At 51.8% G+C, this 25,817-nt stretch overlaps 14 protein-coding genes and 2 non-coding genes across 16 annotated transcripts; 6 read left to right on the top strand and 10 right to left on the bottom strand.

The window, feature by feature from the left end:
• Positions 1-143: 143 nt before the first annotated feature.
• MRET_0440 (solute carrier family 25 (mitochondrial iron transporter), member 28/37) lies at positions 144-1,103 on the bottom strand (the record flags this gene model as incomplete). Its single annotated transcript, XM_027627067.1, has 1 exon — positions 144-1,103. The coding sequence occupies one exon, from the start codon at positions 1,101-1,103 to the stop codon at positions 144-146; it is 960 nt and encodes a 319-aa protein (XP_027482997.1).
• A 505-nt stretch (positions 1,104-1,608) lies between these two features.
• On the bottom strand, positions 1,609-2,231 carry MRET_0439 (small subunit ribosomal protein S18e; the record flags this gene model as incomplete). Its single annotated transcript, XM_027627066.1, has 3 exons — positions 1,609-1,900; positions 2,006-2,128; positions 2,182-2,231. The coding sequence occupies 3 exons, from the start codon at positions 2,229-2,231 to the stop codon at positions 1,609-1,611; spliced, it is 465 nt and encodes a 154-aa protein (XP_027482499.1).
• Positions 2,232-2,433: 202 nt separating this feature from the next.
• MRET_nc0001 lies at positions 2,434-2,569 on the bottom strand. The gene has a single exon (XR_003525358.1). It is a non-coding gene; the product is annotated as a U4 small nuclear RNA (small nuclear RNA).
• Positions 2,570-2,920: 351 nt separating this feature from the next.
• On the top strand, positions 2,921-6,469 carry MRET_0438 (pyruvate carboxylase; the record flags this gene model as incomplete). The annotated part of the gene is made up of 1 exon (XM_027627065.1): positions 2,921-6,469. The coding sequence occupies one exon, from the start codon at positions 2,921-2,923 to the stop codon at positions 6,467-6,469; it is 3,549 nt and encodes a 1,182-aa protein (XP_027482587.1).
• A 7-nt stretch (positions 6,470-6,476) lies between these two features.
• MRET_0437 (uncharacterized protein) lies at positions 6,477-7,163 on the bottom strand (the record flags this gene model as incomplete). Its single annotated transcript, XM_027627064.1, has 1 exon — positions 6,477-7,163. The coding sequence occupies one exon, from the start codon at positions 7,161-7,163 to the stop codon at positions 6,477-6,479; it is 687 nt and encodes a 228-aa protein (XP_027482591.1).
• Positions 7,164-7,330: 167 nt separating this feature from the next.
• On the top strand, positions 7,331-8,275 carry MRET_0436 (prohibitin 2; the record flags this gene model as incomplete). The annotated part of the gene is made up of 1 exon (XM_027627063.1): positions 7,331-8,275. The coding sequence occupies one exon, from the start codon at positions 7,331-7,333 to the stop codon at positions 8,273-8,275; it is 945 nt and encodes a 314-aa protein (XP_027482590.1).
• A 19-nt stretch (positions 8,276-8,294) lies between these two features.
• On the bottom strand, positions 8,295-10,481 carry MRET_0435 (DNA replication licensing factor MCM5; the record flags this gene model as incomplete). Its single annotated transcript, XM_027627062.1, has 1 exon — positions 8,295-10,481. The coding sequence occupies one exon, from the start codon at positions 10,479-10,481 to the stop codon at positions 8,295-8,297; it is 2,187 nt and encodes a 728-aa protein (XP_027482589.1).
• A 91-nt stretch (positions 10,482-10,572) lies between these two features.
• Positions 10,573-12,154, bottom strand: MRET_0434 (WD repeat protein 68; the record flags this gene model as incomplete). Its single annotated transcript, XM_027627061.1, has 3 exons — positions 10,573-12,010; positions 12,038-12,092; positions 12,127-12,154. The coding sequence occupies 3 exons, from the start codon at positions 12,152-12,154 to the stop codon at positions 10,573-10,575; spliced, it is 1,521 nt and encodes a 506-aa protein (XP_027482588.1).
• Positions 12,155-12,304: 150 nt separating this feature from the next.
• Positions 12,305-13,636, top strand: MRET_0433 (uncharacterized protein; the record flags this gene model as incomplete). Its single annotated transcript, XM_027627060.1, has 1 exon — positions 12,305-13,636. One exon carries the CDS (start codon positions 12,305-12,307, stop codon positions 13,634-13,636), a length of 1,332 nt encoding a protein of 443 aa, XP_027482595.1.
• A 33-nt stretch (positions 13,637-13,669) lies between these two features.
• MRET_t0005 lies at positions 13,670-13,750 on the top strand. The gene has a single exon. It is a non-coding gene; the product is annotated as a tRNA-Asp (tRNA).
• Positions 13,751-13,875: 125 nt separating this feature from the next.
• On the bottom strand, positions 13,876-16,347 carry MRET_0432 (uncharacterized protein; the record flags this gene model as incomplete). Its single annotated transcript, XM_027627059.1, has 1 exon — positions 13,876-16,347. The coding sequence occupies one exon, from the start codon at positions 16,345-16,347 to the stop codon at positions 13,876-13,878; it is 2,472 nt and encodes an 823-aa protein (XP_027482594.1).
• Positions 16,348-16,823: 476 nt separating this feature from the next.
• On the bottom strand, positions 16,824-19,106 carry MRET_0431 (solute carrier family 30 (zinc transporter), member 5/7; the record flags this gene model as incomplete). Its single annotated transcript, XM_027627058.1, has 1 exon — positions 16,824-19,106. The coding sequence occupies one exon, from the start codon at positions 19,104-19,106 to the stop codon at positions 16,824-16,826; it is 2,283 nt and encodes a 760-aa protein (XP_027482593.1).
• A 129-nt stretch (positions 19,107-19,235) lies between these two features.
• MRET_0430 (mitochondrial protein import protein ZIM17) lies at positions 19,236-19,724 on the top strand (the record flags this gene model as incomplete). Its single annotated transcript, XM_027627057.1, has 1 exon — positions 19,236-19,724. One exon carries the CDS (start codon positions 19,236-19,238, stop codon positions 19,722-19,724), a length of 489 nt encoding a protein of 162 aa, XP_027482592.1.
• Position 19,725: 1 nt separating this feature from the next.
• On the bottom strand, positions 19,726-20,478 carry MRET_0429 (dienelactone hydrolase; the record flags this gene model as incomplete). The annotated part of the gene is made up of 1 exon (XM_027627056.1): positions 19,726-20,478. One exon carries the CDS (start codon positions 20,476-20,478, stop codon positions 19,726-19,728), a length of 753 nt encoding a protein of 250 aa, XP_027482542.1.
• A 140-nt stretch (positions 20,479-20,618) lies between these two features.
• Positions 20,619-22,715, top strand: MRET_0428 (tryptophan synthase; the record flags this gene model as incomplete). Its single annotated transcript, XM_027627055.1, has 1 exon — positions 20,619-22,715. One exon carries the CDS (start codon positions 20,619-20,621, stop codon positions 22,713-22,715), a length of 2,097 nt encoding a protein of 698 aa, XP_027482543.1.
• On the bottom strand, positions 22,702-25,737 carry MRET_0427 (symplekin; the record flags this gene model as incomplete). Its single annotated transcript, XM_027627054.1, has 1 exon — positions 22,702-25,737. The coding sequence occupies one exon, from the start codon at positions 25,735-25,737 to the stop codon at positions 22,702-22,704; it is 3,036 nt and encodes a 1,011-aa protein (XP_027482548.1).
• Positions 25,738-25,817: the final 80 nt, after the last annotated feature.

The raw sequence follows: 25,817 nt of genomic DNA, 5'->3' as shown, positions 1-25,817 counted from the left end.
TATTTTTTAAAGAATTGTGCCAAGCTGGAAAAACGACCACCGCGTGTCGTCGTGTAGGCACAATTTTGAAGCACAGTAATTTTGTACATGACCTGATATTGATATACACAATGTACGTTCAAGGGTGAAATTTGAATACAAAGTTACAACACAGGCTTTTCACGCAGAGCAAACCGGAAACTCTCGTATGAGAGCCAGCATAAGGCATTCGAGGGCATATGTGTAAAGATGCGAGGTGAAAGACCACGAGCAAAGCCACGGAGACCCTCTCGTGCATAAATGATTTGGAATGCGCGAGTCATCGAGGTAGCCGAGCTAATCTCCTTGTCGTGACTCAACCCTCGAGTCTGCAGCAGGGTTTTAGCAACGTCTAGCGGGTTCGTGCACGCAGCTGACATGGCGCCGGCAAAACCACCAGCCACAACGTGCGTAAATGGAGAATAAGAGTGCGAGGGGTTCAAAATACCCTTAGCCCATTCATACGTGGCAAACTGAATAGCCGTGAAAGGTACAGTCATTGTGAGCGTTGTGGGATACGACAAGAAGAATGCGCGCAAGCCTTCTGTTCGGTATACATACCGCGCACATTCCCAAACAGATGAGTAAGTGTTGTTGTACATTTGCATGCGCTGCTTAACAACGTCAAACGGATTCATAAATGCATCGGAGATAATTGTAGCAGAGGCGCCCGCAACCGAGGTACTCCAGAGCTGAAAACCGAGCTTATTACCACCTGTGAGGTCTTTCACGAGCTCATATGTTCCGAAGTAGAGAGCATGCGCTGGACCTGCACCCAGGATGACTGAGGCGATGCCTTTCCAAAGCGTACGTGCACCTTCCAATGAGCTGATTCGTGAGAAGGCATCGAAAATACCAGAATATGTGGCGGTTGGAGAGGACGTAAGCACTTGCATACGCGTTCTTACAACATCAACGGGAAACATGACGGCATGCTCTGTAATACCGGCCAAAGAGCCCGCCAACATATTGATATGAAGAGGATAGTTATCGCCGAGGCCTTCGTAATCGATTTCGGGCTCGACAGCCTCATCAATAGGCATATCAGGTGCAATAAAGACATTAGGAGTTTTTTCCACAGTCATTCTGCACACAACAAATGAAGGAGAGGTGAAGCTTTTATTTAATGTTTAATAGGAAAGAAAGGACGCCCCGCTTGCTGTCGGTTGAGAAGATAAGGACTTTCCGGAGCAACTCTAACTGTCGTATGTCCACGGATTTGAACCAAGTTGGCTCAGATGCAAAAGGGTGACTAAAAGTTCCTCCGCTCAAGAAGATCAAGGCCACATCCCGGCTTTAAAGCAGCGCGGCGCCCTGCTCCGACCGCCACAAGTAAATCAAAGCCAACGCTTCCTAGAAGCTATAAAAGTGTAGCGTGCCAGAATCTCGGATATATTCACCCGTATGGAGAACTATTAAGCGCATGCTTCCTTCATATAGTGTATAGGCTGCAATGCTCATGAAAAAGCCCGACATATGAATAAGCGAAAAGAGACCACATACAAAGCATGGTACAATACTTGCTCGTACTACTGTCGCACGAAGCTGCTGCATGCTGCCAGCTAAAGCCCTCCTTTTAAAGTGCATAATTTACTTCTTCTTGTTAGCCACCGTGCGACCCTTGCGACCAGTTGTGCGGGTGTGTTGACCACGGGCACGGAGGTCCCAGTAGTGACGCAGACCACGGTGGGCACGAATCTTCTTCAGACGCTCAAGGTCATCACGGAGCTTGGCCTCGACGTTGTTCGACAGGACCTGCGAGTCCTTACCAGTCGAGAAGTCCTTCTGTCGGTTAAGGAACCACGTCGGGATCTTGAACTCCTGAGGTGACTGAAGGATATTGACAATACGTTCCAGTTCATCCGAGTTGAGCTCACCGGCGCTGTTGTAGTGTTAGTACATGTTCTTTTTTCGCAATCAAGGAAAGATAGAGAATTGCACATGCGGCAACACAGAATCATTTCCCTTGACATTTGTTCATACATACCGCTTGCGGAGGTCAATGTCGGCCTTCTTGCAGACGATGTTGGCATAGCGGCGACCAACACCCTTGATCTCCGTCAGGGCGTACTGAATCTTGCGCTTGCCATCAACGTTCGTGTTGAGCAGACTGTGAAAGTGTTAATACACATACAATGCACTAATGCACATTGCGATACATACCGAAGGATGTGAGCGAAGTTCTGCGAAGGGTCCGGCGGCACGAGCGACATGGTTGGTTGAGGGATGATACACCCGAATGCCTAGGCATGGATAGACGCCTCACCCCCCTGGCACACTCGCAGAGATTCCACGTGATAGATACAGTTGCACAAGTTTCATCACGTGATAATGGGTTCAACATTGGTGCGCGGCCACGTGTTTGGTCACAGGAAATTCCTTAAATAAAGCATCGCATGTGTATTATTATTCTCCATCCTTCTGCATGGACAGGCTCTACGGTCACTGAGGTACCTACCGAGACGTAGACTTTTGCTTATCGCAAACTAAACGAACCACATCGTCTGATTCGTTTGAATACGATTCAGCAATTTTTCTTGCTTGTGAAAGTTTATTTCTTGTTAACATGCTCCAGGTGCTATGAAGTAGTCGGCATCTCCATGTTAGGCATGAATGAACACGTCACGTCTTGTATATATTAGCTCTGTAGGTCTTGGTGGAATTACATGAACGTATTTCGAGTATTTGTGTCGTCTGGGATTGCATATGGGTTTCGCATTGGATCCGAGTGGGGCGGGGCCGTGTTAAGATATGCTTAGTAAGCACGGGACAGTCGCAGCGGAGATAAGGGCCTCGACTGGTAGGCACGGGCGCAGTTCGAAATCAATTGCAGAGGGTTGTGCATAAACTACGCCCCTCACCACTTCCTCGAAGCTCGTGGTCAGCTCAAAATCGTTGCAGTATGGTGGAAGTAACGGCACAGAGTGTGGAGTCTCGTGACTTTCCCACCATTGAGCATCTTCGTGATGAGCTTCGTGAGCTCTCTGGTATCAAGGGCCGTCGTTTGATGGTAGCCAATCGAGGAGAAATCGCCATTCGCATTTTCCGTACTGCACATGAGTTGGGCCTACAGACGGTAGCTATTTACAGCGCGGAAGACCGGATGTGTGCGCACCGCTCCAAGGCCGACTTCTCCTTCGAGGTTGGCAAGGGTCTGTCCCCCGTGGCAGCCTACCTAGATATGGACGGCATTGTGCAAATTGCCAAGGAAAATAAAGTGGACATGATTCACCCCGGGTATGGATTCTTGGCCGAGAACCCTGAATTTGCGAGAAAAGTAGAGGAAGCGGGTATTGCATTCGTGGGCCCGCGTCCCGAGACCATTGACGGCCTGGGCGACAAGACCAAGGCCCGGGACCTTGCGCGCGAGGCTCAAGTACCGATTGTGCCTGGTACGCCTGGACCCATTGCAAGCTACGATGCAGCTGAGCCCTTCATCAAGGAAGTGGGTTTCCCTGTCATTATTAAGGCGGCTATGGGCGGTGGTGGCCGTGGTATGCGTGTTGTATGGAGCATGGACGAGTTCCACGCAGCCTTTGACCGTGCCGTATCCGAGGCTCGGTCGGCCTTTGGTGACCCAACCGTGTTCATTGAGCGCTTTCTTCACCGGCCGCGCCACATCGAGGTCCAGCTGCTGGCCGATGGAGAAGGCAACACGATGCACCTGTTTGAACGCGACTGCTCTGTGCAGCGCCGTCACCAAAAAGTCGTCGAGGTCGCACCCGCAAGCCACTTGAGTGAGAGTGTGCGCCAGGCGATCTTGCAGGATGCTGTGAAGATCGCCAAGACAGCCCGTTACCGTAATGCAGGCACGGCTGAGTTCCTCGTCGACCAGGAAAACCGACACTACTTTATCGAAATCAATCCACGCTTGCAAGTCGAACACACGATTACGGAGGAAGTTACAGGTGTCGATATTGTCGCGAGCCAGATTCAGATTGCGGCGGGCGCAACACTCCGCGACCTTGGCTTGTCTCAGGAAAGTCTTATTGCACGTGGCTCGGCTATCCAATGTCGTATCACAACTGAGGATCCGGAAGCCAGTTTCCAGCCAGACACGGGTCGTATCGAAGTGTACAGCGCGGCAGGAGGCACGGGAGTTCGTCTTGACGCTGGCTCCGGTTTCGTGGGTGCACAGATCACGCCTCATTTCGACTCACTCCTCGTCAAGGTGACGTGCCGTGCAGCGACGTATGAGATGGCGCGTCGTAAAATGATTCGTGCATTGGTCGAGTTCCGCATTCGTGGTGTCAAAACCAATATCCCATACTTGCTGCGCCTCCTTCGCCACCACTACTTTGTCGAAGGCAACACATGGACCACCATGATTGACGACACGCCGGAGCTGTTCATTTTTGGCCACTCAGCCAATCGTGCTCAAAAGCTGCTGCAATATATTGGTAACCTGTTGGTGAACGGCAGCTCCATCAAGGGTCAGGTGGGTGAGCCTGGTTTGTCGACAGAGGCGCACCGTCCGTCACTCTACAAAGATGGCCAATTGGTTGACACAAGCAAGCCGATGCTGCAAGGTTGGCGCAACATTATTGTACAGGAGGGTCCTGAGGCATTTGCCCGTGCGGTGCGTGCTTACAAAGGCACCCTCATCATGGATACGACATGGCGCGATGCACATCAGAGTCTGTTTGCGACGCGTCTGCGCACACTGGACATATTGAATATTGCTCGCGAAACGTCGCATGCGCTGCACAATGCGTACAGTCTGGAGTGCTGGGGAGGTGCCACGTTCGATGTTGCCATGCGTTTCTTGTATGAGGACCCATGGGAGCGTCTGCGTGCGATGCGTAAGCTGGTTCCCAACATTCCTTTCCAGGCATTGATCCGTGGTGCGAATGCTGTGGGCTATACGTCGTACCCAGACAATGCCATTTACGAATTCAGCAAGCGCGCGGTCGAAAACGGATTGGACATTTTCCGCGTATTCGACTCTCTCAACAGCCTCGATTCGCTCAAGCTCGGCATGCACGCCGCCAAGGTCGCGGGTGGTGTAGTAGAAGGCACCATCTGCTACACAGGTGACGTGGCGAACCCGGAGCGTCACCCCAAGTACACGCTCGACTACTACATGGGGCTTGTGGATGAGCTTGTGGCTACGGGTCACCTGCATGTACTTGGCATTAAGGATATGGCTGGCTTGCTTAAGCCGCAATCGGCACGACTGCTCGTGGGCTCCATCCGCGCCAAGTATCCTGACCTGCCGATCCACGTTCACTCCCACGATACGGCTGGTATTGCTGTCGCTAGTATGTTGGCCTGTGCCGAGGCGGGTGCCGATGTCATTGATGCTGCCATCGACAGCATGTCGGGTCTGACCTCGCAGCCATCCATGGGTGCCATTGTGAGCTCGCTTGAGCAAATGGAGCTCGGTACTGGCATTTCGCACGACAGTATTCAGCGTCTGAATCTGTACTGGTCTGAAGTGCGCCAGCTGTACCAATGCTTTGAGCAGAATGTCAAGGCATCCGACTCGTCCGTGTTTGACCACGAGATGCCTGGTGGCCAATACACAAACCTCATGTTCCAGTCTCAGCAGCTTGGCCTCGGCTCGCAATGGAGCGAGATCAAGCATGCTTACATGGAGGCCAACATGTTGTGTGGTGACATTGTCAAGGTCACGCCCTCGTCCAAGGTGGTAGGTGACTTGGCGCAGTTCATGGTCGCCAACAAGCTGTCGGCCCGCGATGTGGAAGAGCATGCGTCGACCCTCGACTTCCCTGTATCTGTTGTTGAGTTCTTCCAAGGCTTTTTGGGTACACCGCCTGGTGGCTTCCCGGAGCCACTGCGCACGCACATCATCCGGAACAAGGAGCGCGTTGACACACGCCGTGGTGCTTCACTGCCGCCTCTCGACTTCGACAAAATCAAGTCGGACCTGACAGTCAAGTACCGACGCCCTATGTCCGAGTGCGACGCTGTCAGTTGGGCTATGTACCCGAAGGTGTTTGAAGAGTTCCAGGCATTTATTGAAGAATTTGGCGACTTGAGCCGCATGCCGACTCGCTTCTTCCTCGGTAAGCCCAAAGCCGGTGAGGAGATGCATATTCCGATTGAAGACGGCAAGCTGCTCATTGTTAAGCTGCTAGGTCTTGGTCCATTCCACGAAGCTACAGGTATGCGTGACGTGCTCTTTGAGCTCAACTCGAGTCCACGCAGTATTTCCGTCAAGGACCTCAGCGCCAGCGTCGAAGAGGTGCATCATGAGAAGGCCACGTCTGAGCCGGGTAGTGTGGGCTCGCCTCTGGCTGGTGTCGTGGTTGAACTCAAGGTCAAGGAAGGCGACGCGGTCAAGCCAGGCGATGCGATGTTTGTCATGAGTGCCATGAAGATGGAGACCATCGTCTCGGCCCAGATTGCTGGTAAAGTGACGCGTGTGGCCGTCAAGCAAAATGACTCCCTCTCACAGAACGATCTGCTGTGTGAGATCACTCCTTGATCGTCACCTATATTGACTCGATAGCTATGGCGCAGAAAATAGTTCCTAGCATATGTAATAGAGCGTAGGCCACAGACAGGGTATAAGCACGGCTCCATGACTTGGCCGAATTCGTCCCTGTAAAGCGTGGAATGCCAGTAGGTCCTGAAGCCGTGCTTCGACGCCGTTGATTAAGGACCCCAATAACGGGTGTGATCATTGTATTGGGATTGGGCCGCGTTGTGACAGTGCTGTAGACCGTTTTCTCTGACTGATTTTGAAACGCGTATTCGCACTCCCAGCTGGGGCCGCCGCTCTTAGGCAGTGAACACGCCACATTAAAGAGCCCAGACGTTGATACATCACCCACAGCGTCGGTGCGCATGACTTTGTTGACGTTAATTTCGGTCGGACCTTGGAACATATAGTTGGTCTTCGGCTCTTCACCCTTACCTTTTTCGCCCATCACAAGAGCATAAACAGACGTGTAAGAAATGAAGCCCTGTCCCATATAGATAATAGACGTGGGGGCTGTGGCGTCCTTGTCGCCAGGTAGAGAGGGTATAAAGATCGAGGTAGGCGACAGGGTTGACAGCGGCACATCCCGCGCAGCTAGTGTCTTTGTAGGATGTATTTTTTTCATGCTACCATGAGAGTCGTAGGCCACCACCAGGTTCGCAAGTAGGCATGCAATCCACGCATACAAAAGCACCATGGTGGCCCAGACCCAAGCAGTGGGGATGTGTCAAGTCACACTTCTACCTCCACATGAAAGTGGCTTGCATGGACCTACTAGGTCCACGTGCACGCACGGTCGTCGCTCGGATCGAAGCAGCGGCGGGCATCGCCACCTCTGACCAAGCCGTTTTTTGGTGGTGCACCATGTCGAATCGCTCACCACAAAATGTGCTGAAAAACATGCAGCGCATGTTCCAACAGATGCAAGAGAATGCGCGAAGCTCTTCCCGACAGGGTGGTCCGCGTGGCAGCGGTGGTGGCGGCGGCCCCGTGAATCCAGCCATTGGTGGCGCGGGTTTGATTGCGTTGGTGGGTCTGGCTGTGGGTATCAATGCTTCGCTGTTTAATGTCGACGGTGGTCATCGCGCCATCAAGTATTCGCGTGTGTATGGTGTGGGCAATACTATTTTCCCAGAAGGTACGCACCTGTTGATCCCGTGGATTGAGACGCCCATCGACTATGACGTGCGTGCCAAGCCGCGAAGTATCGCAAGTCTGACAGGCACCAAGGACTTACAGATGGTGTCTCTTACGTGCCGTGTATTGTCGCGTCCTAGTGTGGAAGACTTGCCGACCATCTACCGCGAGCTCGGCACGGAATACGACGAACGCGTATTGCCCAGCATTGTCAATGAAGTGCTCAAGTCTGTTGTGGCACAATTCAATGCATCCCAGCTTATCACGCAGCGTGAAATGGTGTCTCGTCTTGTGCGTGAGAACCTCAAGGTGCGTGCTCGCCGCTTCAACATTATTCTGGACGATGTGTCGATCACGCACATCTCCTTCTCGCCCGAATTCACGCATGCCGTTGAGGCGAAGCAAATCACGCAGCAATCCGCTTTGCGTGCTGCATTCCAGGTGGACCAGGCGTTGCAAGAGAAACAAGCGATTATTGTGCGCTCGGCTGGTGAGGCGCGCGCTGCGGAGCTGATCGGTGACGCCGTACGCAAGAATAAGGGCTTCCTCGAGCTGAAGCGTCTTGACGCTGCACGCGAAATTGCGAATACGCTGTCGAATTCAGGCAACCGCATTATGCTCGACTCCAAGAGTCTGTTGCTGAATGTGAACGAAAAAGCACCGCAGAACTAGTTGTAGTTCAGCTATAGTACTACACACCCGTACGAGTCATGGTCTTGCGCTGATTCGAAAAGCGCAAGACGTCGCGCTTTTCGAGGATATAGAGCGCACGCTCGAGAGCGTGTAATGAGTAGCCCTGGGCATCAACAAATTCCATTCGAAGTCGAGCATAGGATGTCGTCCAGCCGATCGGGATACGCCGCCGAATTTCCCGCTCGAGTTTCTGGACCTCTTCTTGCAACTCACCACGCGTCATGCCTTCTACATTACCACTCTCCACGGCATTGAGGGTGCTGAAACGGAACAGACGGATCGCCTCGTCCACATGCTCTTCAGTCGCATATGGACTGAGCGTCACCTTGGCAATGCTCTCGCTCATACGGATGATGGCCTCGAGTTGACGAACTGTGATGGCAATGGCAGAGCGCTCGTCATGATCGTGCTCCATTTGTGCAACCTGCTTTCGAATAGCAACAAAGTGGCTCGACAATTTCTCAGCAGCGGTGTTCGTCAGGACCGGAGCACACCGCGCACGGCAATAAGCAATATAGCGTTTCATACGCTGCAGGTCAATCTCACCCTCCGCATCGGTCTGGTCGGTAGAGCCGTGCATATGGATTCCAAGAACGTGCTTGGCAATCGTGCGGTCCCGTGACTCGTTATGCTCGTCCTTAACAATAAAGATCATATCAAACCGACTCAGAATGGTCGTTTGAAAATCAATGTTCTCGCCTGGGGACTTGAGGTCGTCGTAACGGCCCCATACGGGATTTGCTGCTGCCAGTACGGATGTACGGCAGTTGAGGACCGTCGTGATACCCGCTTTGGCAATCGAAATCGTCTGCTGCTCCATGGCTTCATGGATCGCGACACGGTCTTCGTCTCGCATCTTATCAAATTCATCAATACACACGACACCACCGTCGGCCAATACCATCGCGCCGCCCTCTAGGAAGAATTCGCGGGAGTTTGCATCGCGCTGGACAGATGCCGTCAGACCTGCTGCACTGCTGCCCTTTCCACTTGTATACACTGCGATAGGCGCGACTTTTTCTGCAAACTTGAGCAATTGACTTTTAGCTGTACCGGGATCACCGAGTAGCAACACGTTAATATCACCACGAAGACGCATACCATCAGGAAGCACACGCTTTGATCCTCCAAAAAGTAAGCACGTAATGGCTTTTTTAATGTCGTTGCTGCCAAAAATACTCGGCGCAATACTGGCAGAAAACTTTTCGTACAAGTCAGGCGACTTGGACATGCGTCCAAATTCCTCCTCCTCTTCAGCTGTAAATACACGCGATACGCCTCGTCCGCTCACGCCACCAGCATCCACTTCCAGTCCTACAACGCGCAGATATGGTGTTCGAAGCGCCACAGCATTCGGCGTTGAGCCACCTCGACTGCTCGAGAAGGTTGAAAAAATGCCCGTGGCGATGATATTCGCACCCGGCACGACCTTGCCACATAGCGCACGATCGACAGATAGGAGCATGTGTCGTGGAAGTTCGCCCACTGGGACCATATCCGGCGCCTCTTGTAACTTGATCGTTTGAGCATCCACAAACAAGCATCGTTCATGCAAAATGACAAAAGGATCCACACTGCATTTTAGACTAGGATCAACTTTGGGGGCATCGCACTGCCGCGGCAAGACGAAACCGCCAAATCCAGATGATACGAGAATGGTCTTTACGGCTCGACAGTCCCGGCACATGAGATGCAGATGTGTGACGCGCGACGATGGCACCGACGTACTAATGACGATACCCGGGATGCGAACAAGTCGTGATATGTTTTCTGCATGCAAGTCCCGCATTGCCATCAAATTTGCCGATGATCGAAGCGTCACTTGACAATCAGGCGCTTCAGGACGCTCTGTGCCCGCGCTCACGGGGTACAAAAGAAGACGCGCGGAACGCTTGACAGCCGCCTCGAATAGCGATAGAATTTCAGCAGGCGTCTCGCGCAGAGCCTGCGCAAGATGCGGGCTCCACATCTGAATGTGCTCGAGCTGTACATCAAGCACGTACTGCTTCACAAGCAAGTTGGATCGTAGCCGGTCACGATAAATGTACTCAGCACCTAGTCGGAAATTCTGGACAAACTCGAACAAGGCCGTCTCATTTTGTACGGGTGCATCTGGAGCTTGTGCTGTGGATGATACAGCAACGGCCTGCGTTGAGTACACGCGACCTGCATCGAAGCCAGACATGCTGACAAGGAACAGCGACGCGCGTTGTTCTAATTTAGGTGGACGCGTGGCTAACGCCGAGTGACCCGATGATCATTATTACGTAAGGGCTCTACACACGCAAAATCTTGACCGCCTGACCTGCACATAGAGCCAGCCAGTCGGTGCCGCTGGATGTGGATGTAGAGGACGTATACTCAGTCCACTCACTGAGTAAGCTGCGGTAAAGGCTGCGGTGTTTGCTCTGTAGCGATGTGCGTTTTGATGGCGCAGGCATGCCGAGCCAGCTAGCATTGTTGACCATAGACGGGGCCGTATAAGCGAGCACCGGCACTTCTGCGCCGACACGCCATCCGTCTATTCCCGGTGAATGGCTTTGTTTATATGGACTGTTTCGAGAGCGCCGTCCTTGAGCAGATGCTGTTCGAAGAGTTGAGCTAGTCAGATCATATACGAGGCACTGAGCATCGTCGCCTCCTGTACATATCATGCCCTTACTAGGTCCATTTCGCAACGTGCTCTGGCTGGGTGGACCCCAAGCCACACTGTTAACGGGGCCACTGTGCCCGCTCAGCTCGAGAATAGGACTGCCGGGCGCGCGTACATCGAGAATTTGCACGGTGTTGGACTCAAGTTGAAATGTAGCAAGATAATTTGCATCCCATGGGTTAAAAGCAATCCGTAATAGTGGTACGTTCATGCCAGAAGAAGATGTATATGCGCTGTTTTGACGATCTGATGAGGAGGGCGGCTGCATGTTTGTTTCATAAATGATAGTAGAGTGCTCCAAATTTCGTAGGTCGAAGACGCGGACACTTCCATCGGCACCTACAGAAGCGAATACGTCCGCACTTCCAGGGCACCAATCCACATCATAGACTTCGCGATCATGCGCGATAAGCTGAGTGAGAGCGGTCCGTGAAGGTAAATCCCAAATGGTGCATGTAGTATCGATGGACGACGTCACGATAAGGTTGGGTGAGGGGGCATTCCAGGAAAAGGATGTGAGAGGTGCAGGAGGTGAAAGAGAGCTTTTAGCATGCGCGAGAGCGCACTTCTCTCTAAGCACGAATCGATGACCGGAGGTGCGTTTCTTGCTCGATAGGCTCGGTCGCAGCGACATGGCATCGTACAAGTCAGAGACATCTTCATTCCTTTCCATCTCCCACACATGTAAACAGTCTGCTGAGCTAGCTAGCAGCTCACTGTCAGGATACGGGTCCACTTGTATCAAGTCGGAGGTATCGTCGGGATTAGACGCTGTGCTAAAAGTGCTGGATATATTGTGGCTGGTTTCAGTTAGGTCGGCTTGACCAGACCAGTCAACATCCTGTGATTTTTCCTCTGCTTCCGTCCTCTGTAGGTCATTCGTAGGCTGGAACCCAATTTTCGTGGCAGGATATGGATGCAAAACATCTGCTAGGACTTCCATACTTGAAGATCCGTCAAGATTATGCGGCATGCCAAGGACCTGAAGACGATTATTGTATTCTTCTTGAAAACTTCCAACAGCTAGTCGTGCATTGGGCGGGAGTTGTCTTGATGGTTCGCTATTTTGTGAGCATAGAGGGACATACCCATTTGAGTCTGTCGAAGAGTGCGAGTTGGACCAAGCTAGTGCGTACACAGGCCCTGCATATTAGTCGCGGCTTGCCGAAACACGTACATGGAGCCTCATATGTGATAGCTGACATGCTTTTCCTTGATAGGGAGAAGCGCTGACGCTGTACGCACAGCCCTGTGTGGATTGCACGGAGCCCTTTAGGGCAGTGTCAACCACTGACAACATAAGCAAGGCCGCGAGTCTATTAATAGAAAAACGGCCCATTTCCGTACGTCGTTGAATGACAAAGCCCTCTGCAGGGGCACTGCTGGCACAACTCGTAGACGATTATCTGGACGAGGAGCAGTACGACACTGCTGTGCAGCTTGTAGCTGAGACGTATTCATGCTCGCTGCGGCCACCAGCATCTATCTTGCGCCGACTGCTGTGTTTGAGTCTCTGTACCGAAGACTGTACATCGCCTCAAATTCGTGATTCCTCTCTGAATTTGCCACGGCACGCAAAAAAGGTCTATGCTAGACCAACATCGACTTCTGTGGGTATCGCTAGGGAGCTGCTCCTTGATTTGGCTCCGTTGAGTGATGACCAGGATCATTGGATGCCATGTAATTTGACAAACGAGGACGGCGCTAAACAATGGCAGGAACAAAAGCAGCACATTGAGACAACGACGTTCTATGCGAGTACACCGCTCGCTTTCTGGGCGGATAATGCTACATTATATGGATTCGAATCGATCTGGGACTTGCTTCTTCGCGAACCGACCCACGCTGCAGATCGTGAAAGTCCCTTTCCCTTACGTGTCCATGAATTTTGGATGAGTCCATTTGATGACACACTACACAATAGCGAGACGGATGAACATGAAGGGGACGGATCAGCTCGCTACATGACCCAAGGCGCATGGCGTACGTTAAATGTCTTGCTAGCCGTCTGGAAAGATACCGGCACCACTGCCTTCTTAGGTTCGGACGCAAAGTATCTATCGAAAATGCTCCAAGCGGCCTTTTCTTTTGAGCATTCAGCAATGTCTTCACAGGATTCTTTATCTCAATTGGAAGAGCGTACGAGCGTCACAGTCCAAATTTTGGGTCTTTTGTCGCAACCAATATGTGCTAATCACGCATCTACCATTCGACAGTCTGCTGCTATCCAGTTCCAGACTCTATGCTTTTCATCTTTATCACTTCTGTGCAATATGGCGCAGCACTTGCCTATATACAAAGACATTTGCTTCACATACTTGTATATGCTTTATGTTGATGCCCGTGCTCCAGCACAGTTCTTGCACGTGGACTCGAAACAAGTGGACGTTAAAAAACTTACAGCTATACTGAATATTCCGTGTCCATTCCTGGAACGATGTAAATGCTCGACATCGCCCTCTATTACCATGTTTCGCATGACACATCGATGTTTGTGGTTAAAGTGGTGGCTTATCCAGGCTTTGAACCAAGTACACCTGATAAAACAAACATCCGTTTTTCGGGATGCGCACATTTTCTTACAATGCCTTCTCGAAGCGCCATCATTTGCTCAAGACCCAGAGCTGCGAGAATTCTCCAGGCGGACGAAGGATTTGATCGAGTCGAGCAACATGAGCATTCGGTGATTTAAATTGCCCACTTTTCCAAGTGCAAATAAGTTCTGCGTAGTTTAGTGGTTATGACGGGGCCTTGTCATTAGTACGCGGCCCAGACCCGGGTTCAATTCCCGGCGCGGAAGCTTTTTCTCAACACAGGTTTTTTTCCTTCTCACCAAAGCCGCGGTGAACTGCGCTAATCACTCTGACAATGTTGCAATGAATTTATGGGTATATAACTATCGTTTCCTGCGGCATGCTGGTATCATTTATGTAAATCCATTCTCTTGCAAACGTTTCATAAAGTATTCGTCGGGTATCATATCATAAAAAGTGAAATCATGTCGATGGTAGTTACCACCGTAAGGCGATGAGGACTGGCGGGGTTCCAGTTTGAGACTGCGTTCATATCGCTCCTCATCACTCATGCGAGGCTTGAAGTGTAAGTCCAAAAACTCAAACAGCGAAGGTACACGGACAAAATTGTACGGAACGAACTGGAACCTCCTAATTTCGTAGAGAACATCTGCTGCTAATGAACGTTTGGCAAAGTTGATCAAACGCGAGTCAGACCACAATGAATCCGAATTACCATCCTCGATAAATGTAAGGTCCTTTGTGTACAAACCGAAAAATGGAACACATGGCGGATTCACGCGATCCAATAAATCCCGGTATCGACTGTAATTTCTGGTGGGTTGTATAATTTGATTGATTTCAGAAAAAATGTCTAGATCTTTCCTGCTCACAAGAGCCCAAGTTGCATTGAGTCGATAAATAGATGCACAATTGAGAGCAGAAGAAATCGCCCACATAGTGGAAAAATTATTGATTTGATAACAATAATTTGCAATCGCAATAAAATGACTGGTAATGGCCGCACGTTGAGTTACATTCTCTTCATTGAGAATGGTTTCAATTACCCAGCCTGTTATATGGTTATGCAATGAAATTACATTTACAACGCCGCTTGCTCGATGGCGTGCATCAGAAGAAGCCCAAGCTTTGTTCACGCATTCCGGCACATTAATCCGGAGAAATGTCTCGCTTTCCATCAATGTCAACTGTCGAGCCAGCTCGATGGGGCTGATATTAAGAAAGCACAACTGTGATAGACTTGGAGGGAGAAGTGGTTTAGGCTGCATTTTTGGTTGCATCATTTTACGATTGAGGTTGCCTGAGCCCTGGCGGCAACGTCTAATAAGCCGCATGAGCATTCCTCGCATGCCATTCACATGACGGTAAATAAGTGCATTGTTCGCGAACGCTTCAACAAGGTCTAGCGCCTTCTCATCATCAGTGTCACAAAAGTACTCAAGCCATAAACGCATGACGTTCACCGCACGAAGCTGTACAGGAGTTCGCTTCAACTCTTCCCATTGCTGAAATTTAGATTCTTCCAAATCTGATGGAATCTCAAGATGAAATCGGTCTATCAAGAGTTCCATGAGCCTCGAGCTTGTTGTGAACGAACGGTACGTTATCATAAAAGTCGATGTGTACTTTGTGTCGAATGCATCATGTCGAGTGAGCTGGATTACGAGAGCTTCCAAAGTCCCACCTTTGACTGTGCCACTGTCTGTGAATACAATATCACCCGGCGATATTTCGCTTCCAGTCATCGAATTCGTTGATGATAAGAGCGTACCCACAAGAGGGACACGACTATTGGTCGTGGACGATGAGCTCATAGAATATTCAGACTTGCCATCGCTGCCATTGGCAGGAGAAAAACGCTTCAATGCTGACATGATTTCTGAAGCGGAGGATCGACCAAATGATGGGTACTTGACCAATGCGCCGATTTTCGGTATCGAAGCTGACAAGGAGCTTGAATCTGCCGCATCAGAATTGTGTGCGTGTTCGAATGAACGTTCTTCCATCAATTCCGGTGACTCCACCCTAACATATGGTACAAACCTTTGATCGTCGCGAAGCTCTTGCCCGAGCAGCTCAAGCGATTCAATAAAATTCATAGCCAATTTCTCAAAATGTACCTGTTCCTTTGCATATTCAGAATGGGCGATATGAATCTGGGTCGACTCTTGCAGGTATTTTAAGAGCATATGAACTCGAACACCAAGTACGGGAAGCTGACTTGAAAGATTTTTTGGTAAATTCGTCAGTACAACATTTGATAAAGATGAGCCAGAGTGCGATGATGACGCCTCCAAATCCATCTTTGAAATTTGAGTAACGATCTCATCAATTTCATGCATCGTTTGAGCCAGTTCAGTCATACCGTTCTTCAATGTAGGGACCGCTTGTTGCCTACTCGTTTGAGCCCAATGTTCACTTAACGGAACCTGTGAAGCTTGAATGAGCTGTTGGAGTTCCTGAACGAATGCATTGACGTGAAACATGGCATTGTTTCCCGAATTTGGATCACATCCACTCGACCCTGTCGATTCCGTTGACCCTGAAGATATCGACAACATAGGGCTCTTAGGACAAATGCTTGCATGAGAAAACTGTATCATTCCAGACTCATGTGAAATAATGTCGACATAATTAGATGGAAACCATCCCCGGGTATTATGATCTAACAGGCCGTCCCACCAGCCAGACTCCAACTGCCCAAGTACTTCAATCAGAGTACCGGCCTGAAAGCTGAGCAAATTGGCTTCATTGGACCGGAAATCATATTTCGCTCGTACATAGAAAGACATAGGCCTACTCATTAGAGAGCTTGTTTGAGTGTCTGGTGGTGCGTATGTGCCCGCATAGTCATCATGTTTCATGCCAGCACAAACCTTGGTGGCCCCGCTACGAGATATAAATCGCTTTGTATCGACTTGTGGTAAGCATCAGTTCGGTATGGCTTATTAATTATGCGTGTTGTCGCATCACGCGATGAAACTGTTTTCAAATTAATTTCGGTCTAAACAATGCCCATTATAATTGGGCCAAAGAAAAACCCAGGGCTGTGCCAGCATCGGGTCTGACGCGTCGAAAGGAACCAGGTTGCAATAGTACACACAAAGCACACTAGTTCTAATTAGAGGCAGCTATTCGCTGAATTTTTCGAATAAATCTTAGATCTCGTTCGTAGATTCACGAACGAAGAGATATCAGCGCAAGAAATCCTCATCCTGATACACTAAGTTCGATAGTCACTACCGCGAACAATGAACGAAGACATGGCTCGCTGATCGAATTAACAAACATACATATGTATATCTTCTGATGGCAATGCAATTAAGATAAATTTAGTTAGCTAAAAATTTTTTTGTCCTCCAGGGTGTAACTGTACATGAACGGCCTCAAGGGAGTGCAAATAGGAATGTAGAATCTGTTTTACTTCCAGCGTTAATGTAGAAGGATCCACAAGAGAAGACGCATCAGAAGCTAAAAGGGTATCATAATGGATGTGAATGGTGCCAACAATGGTCTCACTGTCCAATGGCCAAAAATGCGCACTAGAATATGCCGACACAATAGGATGAGCCGCGATTTTTTCGAGCGCAAGCTGCAAAGCCTCTTGGTCGTTATTGTCTAATTCAAGGCACAATATACGCCCCGAATCAATTACAAGCGGGACCACTGATCCGAGGATCATGATTCCGATAAGAAGAGACGCGATGGGGTCAAAACCTGTCCAATGGAAATAGTGGATCAATATGGTACTGATGATAACGCCCACAGATCCAAGGGTATCTGCCATAACGTGAAGGTAAAGGCCAAGCATATTGTGAGAGTGACCATGGTGGTGATCATGAGAATGACTGCAGCCATGAGAATGTCCATGGTGATGATGTCCCATGGCAAACATGCCAAACAGATTGACCAAAAGACCCAGAGTACTCACAATCAATAGTTGGGCCATATTGTTCATTACTGGTGGCTCAATAATGCGCTGTACAGCTTCGAATAGAATAAACACACTGATTAACACGAGGAAAACTCCATTGGCAAAACCAGACAGCGTCTCGACGCGCTTATACCCGAACGGAAAGTCTTTATTGGTCTTCCACGATGCCATGACACTAGCCATTAAACCCATGAAAATCGCTGCACAGTCGAAGAACATATGAATGGCGTCACTGATCAGACCAAGACTATTCGTCCATACACCCCAAACCAGCTGAACAAACATGAATGCGAGATTTAGACACAAGAACAGAAAAATACGCCGAGACTCATTATTGCTTAATATGACGTTAATCATGCGGCGTATTTGGACGACTAAACGGTAAGTCATGATCACAAAATCAGTCAGCAGCGTTGTATCGGATTCCACACCTGCCATGGCCACACGTTGCTCCTCCACGGTAGCTTTGCGATACCAAGATGTCATGTACAAGGGCGAGCGGCGTAATATAGCTCGTAATGCAAAGCCCACAGAGATAACGCTCATCACTTGGACTAGACTCACGTTTACATTGAATACAGCAAAGCCGATGGCCATGGCGGCACATACCACCATCGGCCAAGCATGAGCGATATGCACCATCAAAGTTACATAGGACTCGAGTGTAAGTGTCACAAGTACATCGAATACCAAGAAGCCCAGCGCAAGAACCAAATACGCAGCCAAATGGTTGATTTCTAAAGCATCTTGTTGCGTTGGGCTTCGACCCGGCACGAAAGGTGCTGGAAGCATTTTGACACCGAGAATGGCACCGAGCATTGAGATGGGCAATAAAATTGTGGCGGCTAAAGAAATCGCTAGGACCATCGCACGTCGTCGACCACCAACTTCTTTGGCTGTATTGGACATCAAATAACCCGTTTCAACAGAGAGAATCGCATATATAATCAGCGCTAGGAAGCCTTTAAAAGTATCCCATAGAGATATGTGGTCCTGTAACTTGGTCGTAAGAGAAAGTGTTTGAAATGTCACCGATTCGAGCATATCAGCATAGGGCTGTCGAAGTGATACGATTGAATGCGTTAGAGCAGCGATGACGAAGGCGAATGCCATCGAAAGTAGAACAAAAAACCCACCCGATGTGGTCCAGCGGTGCCTGACTTGGATATCGCGCATCCAAACTTCACAAAACTGTGTGTACAATAAAGTGTTTGTAGCTCCAAGAAATTTCAGCGCAGTGAGCCATGTAAACAATTGTAAGAACGTAACACTTCCCAGAACAAGCAGATGACGCACAACATGATTCGACCATACCACATCCCAACGCCATACTCGCAGCGCAAGCAACATGAATATAGCAGCCACCGCCGTGGTCATAACAGCAACGGCCCAAACGCTAGCCGGCTCATGTATAATGTCTCGTACCTTTTCGAGAGACATTTCGGTATCATTCGACTCTGCATATCTTTCATGAAATAAAGTTACATCCATTTGTGGCACCAGCAACCACTGGCGCGTCAGCCATGCTGCTGAGGCCACCAAAGTTTTTGTCACTAGCAACGCCAGTAAGTGGTGGATCCGGATCCGGTGTGATGCATGAAAGAACGATGAACCTTGAAGCGTATCTACCTTTACGTGCCCACGCTTCCGCGGATCAGGCTGCGTCGGCACAGCTCGCGCATCAGCCATGGCGTTCAAGGTGGGCAGCTTGAACTGAAACTGACACTCCCCCAGTCCATGACCACAAGGGTCGTATTGTCACGTGACACACAGGACGAACGTCATGGCATTGAAGAGGATGTCGTGTGTCCTTGTACTATGACAAGTCGACTTGTCGCGCTCGCGTGGCGGTCCTTCGATTCGCATGTATCAAGAGCAGCCAGACATACATGGGCTTCATACATTGGCGTGTCCAGAACGAGTCCACACATGCGCCCATTTTGCTCAAGCGTGTGGCGCTCTCATGCATCTTCCCAACACACGCCAGAGGCAATACAACCGCGCCTGCAACTCACGTTTACATGTACTGTACCTCAATGTGGAACAAGATCGACGCACGAATTCACTAAGCATTCATACACCAAAGGCATTGTGCTTGTGCAATGTCCCGGATGCAAGAATCGCCACTTGATTGCGGATAACCTGGGTTGGTTTGCCGAATCTAGAGGTGAGCCACGTACTGTAGAAGAAATTGTGCGTGCTCATGGTGGACGCGTGCGCACTGGTACAGTCTACAGCGATGTCGATAATGGCGAGACCGTCGAAATTGAATCAGATAGTCATGATGATACTGTTCGTACTACGTAGCTTAAAACACGCCGCAAAAGAAGTTAGCGAGGCGGTTGTACAAATCCTCAGCAGCAACACGGTTTGCTTCGTCCTTGAGGTTTGCGCGGGCAGCACCAAAGCCATGGAACATGTTGTCGTAGTAGTGGTACGTGCTCTTTTCGACGAGTTCGGGGTGCGACTTCTGGAAGTTTTCCCAGTACTTGTCCGACTCATCACGGGGCTCATCCTTCGATGGGAAAAATGCCACAGGCACAGTCAGACCCTTGCTGTCTTCGCCATTCACCATGGCGGGGTGGACGATAGCCACACCGGAAAAGAGTGTGCCTTCGTAGCCAGCCAGACTCGTGATCTTACCACCCCAGCAGAGTCCGTAAAGACCCAGCTTTTCAGCGCCGTTCTTCTTAAGTTCCTGGGCTACGGCCTCAACGTCCTTCTTTGCGTCAGGGACGCTGGCCACCGTCGAGAACCACTCTTGAAACTTCTTGCTCTCCTCCTCGTTGCTCGGAGGGAATGAGGTGAGTGGCCAAGGCTTATTGCGCAGGAAATCAGGCATGACTACCTTGACCTTCATCGAGTCTGATAGCAAGTCAGCGCACTGCTTCGTCGTGTCCCAGAAACCAAAGATGTCGTAGACACACACAAGCACATTCTTCGAGTCGGCAGGACCAACGACATACGAGTCGAAGCCGGCCACTTTTTCCATAGAGCCCTTCGGCTGGTAGTCTGTTTTGACGGGGGGAATGCTACAGCAGGCCTTGCTCACTTGAGACATGATGTTTGGTGGGAGAGAAATGTGGGCGGCCCAGGCCACTTTCCGCCTCTGCACGGACCGATATGCTGAATTCACGTGGCTGGAATACGTAATATGCACCTCCGCGGACTGACTCGACGTCATTCTTCTACCTGGACACGATGGCGGAACAACTCAAGGCCACGTTTCTGCGGAAAAAGGAGCGGAATCAAGCGGCCTTTGTGGCTTTCTTGACGGCGGGATTCCCGACCAAGGATGATACCCTTGATTTGTTATTTGCTCTAGAACGAGGCGGTGCTGATATCATTGAGGTCGGGGTGCCGTTTTCTGATCCGCAGGCGGACGGACCCGTGATCCAAGAAAGTAACAACATTGCCCTGGAGCAGGGAATCGATTACGCGCAGTGTCTTAGTATAGTCAAAGAAGCCCGTGCTAGGGGTCTCCAAGTGCCGATCATTTTGATGGGATACTACAACCCATTGCATGCATATGGTGAGGAACGCGCAGTGCGAGACGCGCGCGCCGCCGGTGCGAATGGCTTTATTGTCGTGGATTTACTTCCCGAAGAAGCGGGTCAGTTTCTTCATGCGTGCCGCCAGGAGAAAATGGCGTTTGTCCCGCTCGTGGCTCCCACAACGGATGTGGAACGCGTTCGCTACTTGTCGACCTTGGCCGATGCATTTATCTACGTCGTGTCGCGTCTGGGAACGACAGGTGCATCGAACACTGTATCGAGCTCGCTTGGTGATCTTCTCGCGAAAATCAGGTCCGGCACGGATGTGCCCTTAGCTGTGGGCTTCGGCGTCTCGAACCGCGACCACTTTGTCGAAGTGGGTGCGTTGTCTGATGGCGTTGTGATCGGCAGTAAGCTGATCCAATGCATCAAGAATGCTGCACCTACGAAAGAAGCACGTGTCGAAGCAGCTTATACGTTCTGTGACAGCATCACGGGCAAGAGCCAGGGTGGCTTGCCTCGTGCGCACCCGCTAGTGACGCCGGCGCCCATCGAGACAGGGGCTGTGCCGGAGTCTCACGTATCGAAGGCTGCCCACTTCGGCGAGTTTGGTGGACAATACATTCCAGAGGCGCTTGTGCAGTGCCATCGCGAGCTTGAAAAGGCGTATGATACTGCTCGTCATGACCCCACCTTTTGGAAAGAGTTCTACGACCAATTTAAGTATATTGGTCGTCCGAGTGAGCTGTACGAGGCGGAGCGTCTGTCAAAGTGGGCGGGTGGTGCGCGAATCTGGCTGAAGCGCGAGGACCTGAATCACACGGGAAGCCACAAAATCAACAATGCTGTGGGACAGGTGCTCCTGGCCAAGCGTCTGGGTAAGACGCGCATTATTGCCGAGACGGGTGCGGGCCAGCACGGTGTGGCTACCGCGACGGCCTGTGCCAAGTTTGGGTTAGAGTGCGTGATATATATGGGTGCCGAGGATGTGCGTCGACAAGCTCTCAATGCGGTCCGCATCCGCATGCTTGGTGCCAAGCTCATTGGTGTTGAAAGTGGCAGCAAGACCCTGAAAGACGCGATCAACGAAGCGAATCGCGACTGGGTCACCAATATTCACAACACACATTACCTCGTGGGCTCAGCGATTGGACCGCATCCCTTCCCTACGCTCGTGCGTGACTTGCAGTCGGTCATTGGCCAGGAGGCCAAGAAGCAACTACAGGAACAGGCAGGCTGTCTCCCCGATGCTGTGGTTGCTTGTGTTGGTGGCGGCAGCAATGCGATTGGCATGTTTTATCCGTTCATTGATGATGCGTCGGTGCGTCTGGTCGGTGTAGAGGCCGGTGGCGAGGGTGTCGATACGGCGCATCACTCGGCGACGCTGTCGGCCGGTCGCCCTGGTGTGTTGCATGGCGTGCGCACCTACCTTCTCCAGAATCAGGACGGCCAGGTGACTGAGACGCACTCGATCAGTGCCGGCCTGGACTACCCTGGCGTGGGTCCACAGCATGCCTATCTCAAGGACAGCGGTCGGGCCGAGTACTGCGTTGCTACAGACAAGCAGGCACTACTGGGCTTCAAGTGGCTCATGGAGCACGAGGGCATCATTCCTGCGCTCGAGTCGAGTCACGCCGTGTACGAGGCGGTCAACTTGGCCAAGACGATGCGACCCGATCAACATATTATCGTGAGTCTGAGTGGCCGTGGCGATAAGGATGTCGAGCAGGTCGCACGAGGTTTGAGTGAGCAGGGCTGGGGACAGGCCATTGGATGGACCCTGCCGCCGCTCACGTTCCAGTAGGTACGCTTTCCAGCATCTGAAGCAGCGCGCCATGGCGGACGGGGCCGCCTGCCTTGTAAATGAGATAGTCACGCAATGGATCGCGCAAGCTGGGTTGCTTGGTCACGAGTTCCAATAGCTGCGGCGGCGGGAGCTGCAGCATGGCGCCGAACGAGGTGGGCGCCGTGAGATTCGCACATAAGGCGAAGCCATCCCACAGACGCGGCTCCCTCCAAATCTCTTTCTGCACGAGACGCGACAGCAGTGACGTCGATACGTACGAGCCGAGCGTGCGGAACGACTTGGTCGCCATGATGGCCGTGCGCATAAAGAGCACTGGCAGCGGATCTTCCTCGACGAGTCGGTTCAACACCGCCGTCAGGACGTCGCTGCGGAACACTTCGCTCATGGAAAAGCACAGCTGCACGGCCACTAAAGCGGCCTTGAGTCCAATCTCTTTCTCGTGCACGTGCAAGAGCACTAGTAACTCGACGGGCGTCAGACTCGCTGTCGTGGTAGGATGCTCGCTCGCGGTCTCAGCGCCAGCCGCCTGCATGGCAGGCGCGACGAGCGTCTGGAAGAGGCGATGCACGGCCACTTTGTGCTCCTCTGACCCATCGGCCAGGACAGACACGACGCGCGGCAGGGCATGAAGCATCGCATCGCGATCGAGATGCGGTACAAGGGGCAACAAATACTCGACGTCCAACGAGCGCGTATCGACCAAGTCACGCACGAGCTCAGCGAGCGCTTGTGTGTGACCCTTGTCGATCAGAATGCGCAAAATGGCCATGACGAGAGTATCGGCACCATGTGGGTACGTGCGCAGCACATCCAGCAGCACCGTGCTGTTCGGGCCGACGGACCGTGCGACGGGCGTGACGTGCTTTTGCATGGCGGCCTGTACAGGCGCGGGAAGAAGAGGGTATATACGCACGACCTCGGCAAAGAAGCTCGGCTGCTTGACGCTCAGGACAAGCGCCAGCTCAATCAGCCGGAGCACGTCTTGCTCGTTCAGGCCTAGCGGATTAGCAGCCGTCTCGTCCGCCTCTTCAGCCTCGACACTCATGTCCTGTGCCTCGGGCGCATCATGAGCTCGAGCTTCTTCGACAAGAAGCTGCAGAGATTCGCGCGCGAACGCCAGTACGACGTCGGCCAGGGGTCCCTTTTGGAGCACCCACGTTCGGGCCGTGACAATCGCGCGTCCACGCACGAGGCGCTCACTGTGCCGCGTAAGTTGCAGTACCTTGTGGCACACGGGCACACGCAGCGGCGGCCGAGCCGCGCTCACGTCGCGGAGCAAGGCAAAGCCCTCGCCAATGGTACCGCGGTCCAGACACAGTTCATACAACCGGTCTAATATGACCAATGGGATCTGCGGCAAGTCGCGCAAAAAGTTGCCGAGCGCTACGCTGTCCACCGTGGGCATACTCAGCTGAGCGTCCAGGAGCTTGTCGAGCCAGATATGGTAGTGCTCCGACTCAATGCCCTGCTTCTGCCGCTCACGATCACAAGTCCACTCTTCCATGAGCCACTGCAATGCTATGCCTCGCCGCACGCAAAAGTCCTGATTCACGTAGTCGAGTAGCAGCGCACGCACCTTGTCGGCCTGGTTCGCCAGGTCGGGCGGAGCCACTTGACCGCGGGTGTCGAGGCCCCGGGTTGCCAGGCGCACGACCAGCTTGATCCATAGTGCTGCGTGTCCTTCCGAGGCATGCTCCAGTGCCTGGGCAGGTAAAAGCTGCGTCCCCGACTCACAAATGCGCGTGACGGAATCAATGATCAAGGCCTGGGCCTCACGCTGTTCTAGCCGCACGGGCTCTGGCAACTCAAAGTGCTCCAAGCTCGCAAGTGGTGCCACAGCATCCTCAGTGGGCATGGCCTTGGTAGGCTCGTCGTCATCACCCATGTCCATTTTTAGTGGATCGACAGGCTCGTTGGTCGCGCCTGCTGGGGTGACAGTGCGCACAAACGAGGCAATAGCCGTCTTTAGTCGATCTTCAGGCACACTCTGCAATCCTTCGATAATTGCATCCACCACGCGCTCCAGCGGGAGACGAGCAATGTCGTTGACCGACAACCCGCTGGGCCGGCGCGGATCAGTAGGCGTCGAGGCGCGCGTGCGTTTTGAGGAGCCATCTGTGTCTTTGACCTCGCGCTTGCGAGAGACTCCTTCTCTGCGTGCTGCCATAGCCTCACGCATTGCTATATCCATCCTTTGGCGTTGCCGCTCAAGGGCTTGTGTGAGTTGTGTCGTCTGGGGCTCGACAGATCCATGCTGCAAGAAGTGCACCATCGCGAGCCTGACCGTATTTTCCGCACTTCGGACATGTACAGGTGCGAGCGATTCAAGAGACGCAGGCGTCCAGCTGACAAAAGCCTCAATGACCACCTTGTTGAGTTTGGTGCGAAGACGAGCGAGACGAGTGAGCACTTGCGTCACTCCCATGACGAGACTGGGCGCCTTGCAGGTGAATAGCAGCGTGACCAGGCGCGTAAATACCTGATCAGCTTCTGCCTCGAGCTGCTCTGTCTTGAGAAAGGGGTGTTCGGGTGGCACGGCATTTAAATTGATTTCAGCGCGGTTTTGGAGTCGTGGGTCGCCGTCTGGCTTTGTCTGAGCCTGAATAATGCGCTGGCACGCTTTGACTGCGCCGATACGCGCACCGAGTGTGCCATCGTCGAGCGTAAAGAGGACTCGCTCCTTGATCGCCGTCACGACTTGCCACAACTGGAACGAGGCAGGCGACCCGTCCTGACTCGCGTATAAAAATACACGGGGGTACACAGACGCAAAGCACTCACAAGCCAGCTTGGCGTACGTGCCCATAGGATCGGCGAGAAGGACCATGATCGCGGCAGGCACATGGAGTGTCAGTCGCTCACGCACATCTGCGCCCACGATACGTTTTCCAAACAGAAGATCGACCACCTCGGCAAGGCGATGAATGCCGTCTGGCATGCGCAAATCCACATGATATACACCGCCCGTTGCCTGTGTCAGCGCACCACACAACGACCGGATGGGATCGACGCTCGCCATCGTCGACGACGCGCAAGAACCTAGGTGGAAGGAAGGAGGGACGACGACCTTTTTCTTACCTAATCACACGTGGTTGGCCC

Source organism: Malassezia restricta, chromosome I, assembly GCF_003290485.1.
Source record: "Malassezia restricta chromosome I, complete sequence".
NCBI lineage: Eukaryota > Fungi > Basidiomycota > Malasseziomycetes > Malasseziales > Malasseziaceae > Malassezia > Malassezia restricta.
Note: the sequence above shows the minus strand (reverse complement) of the source record. Positions and strands in the feature narration are given on the sequence as shown.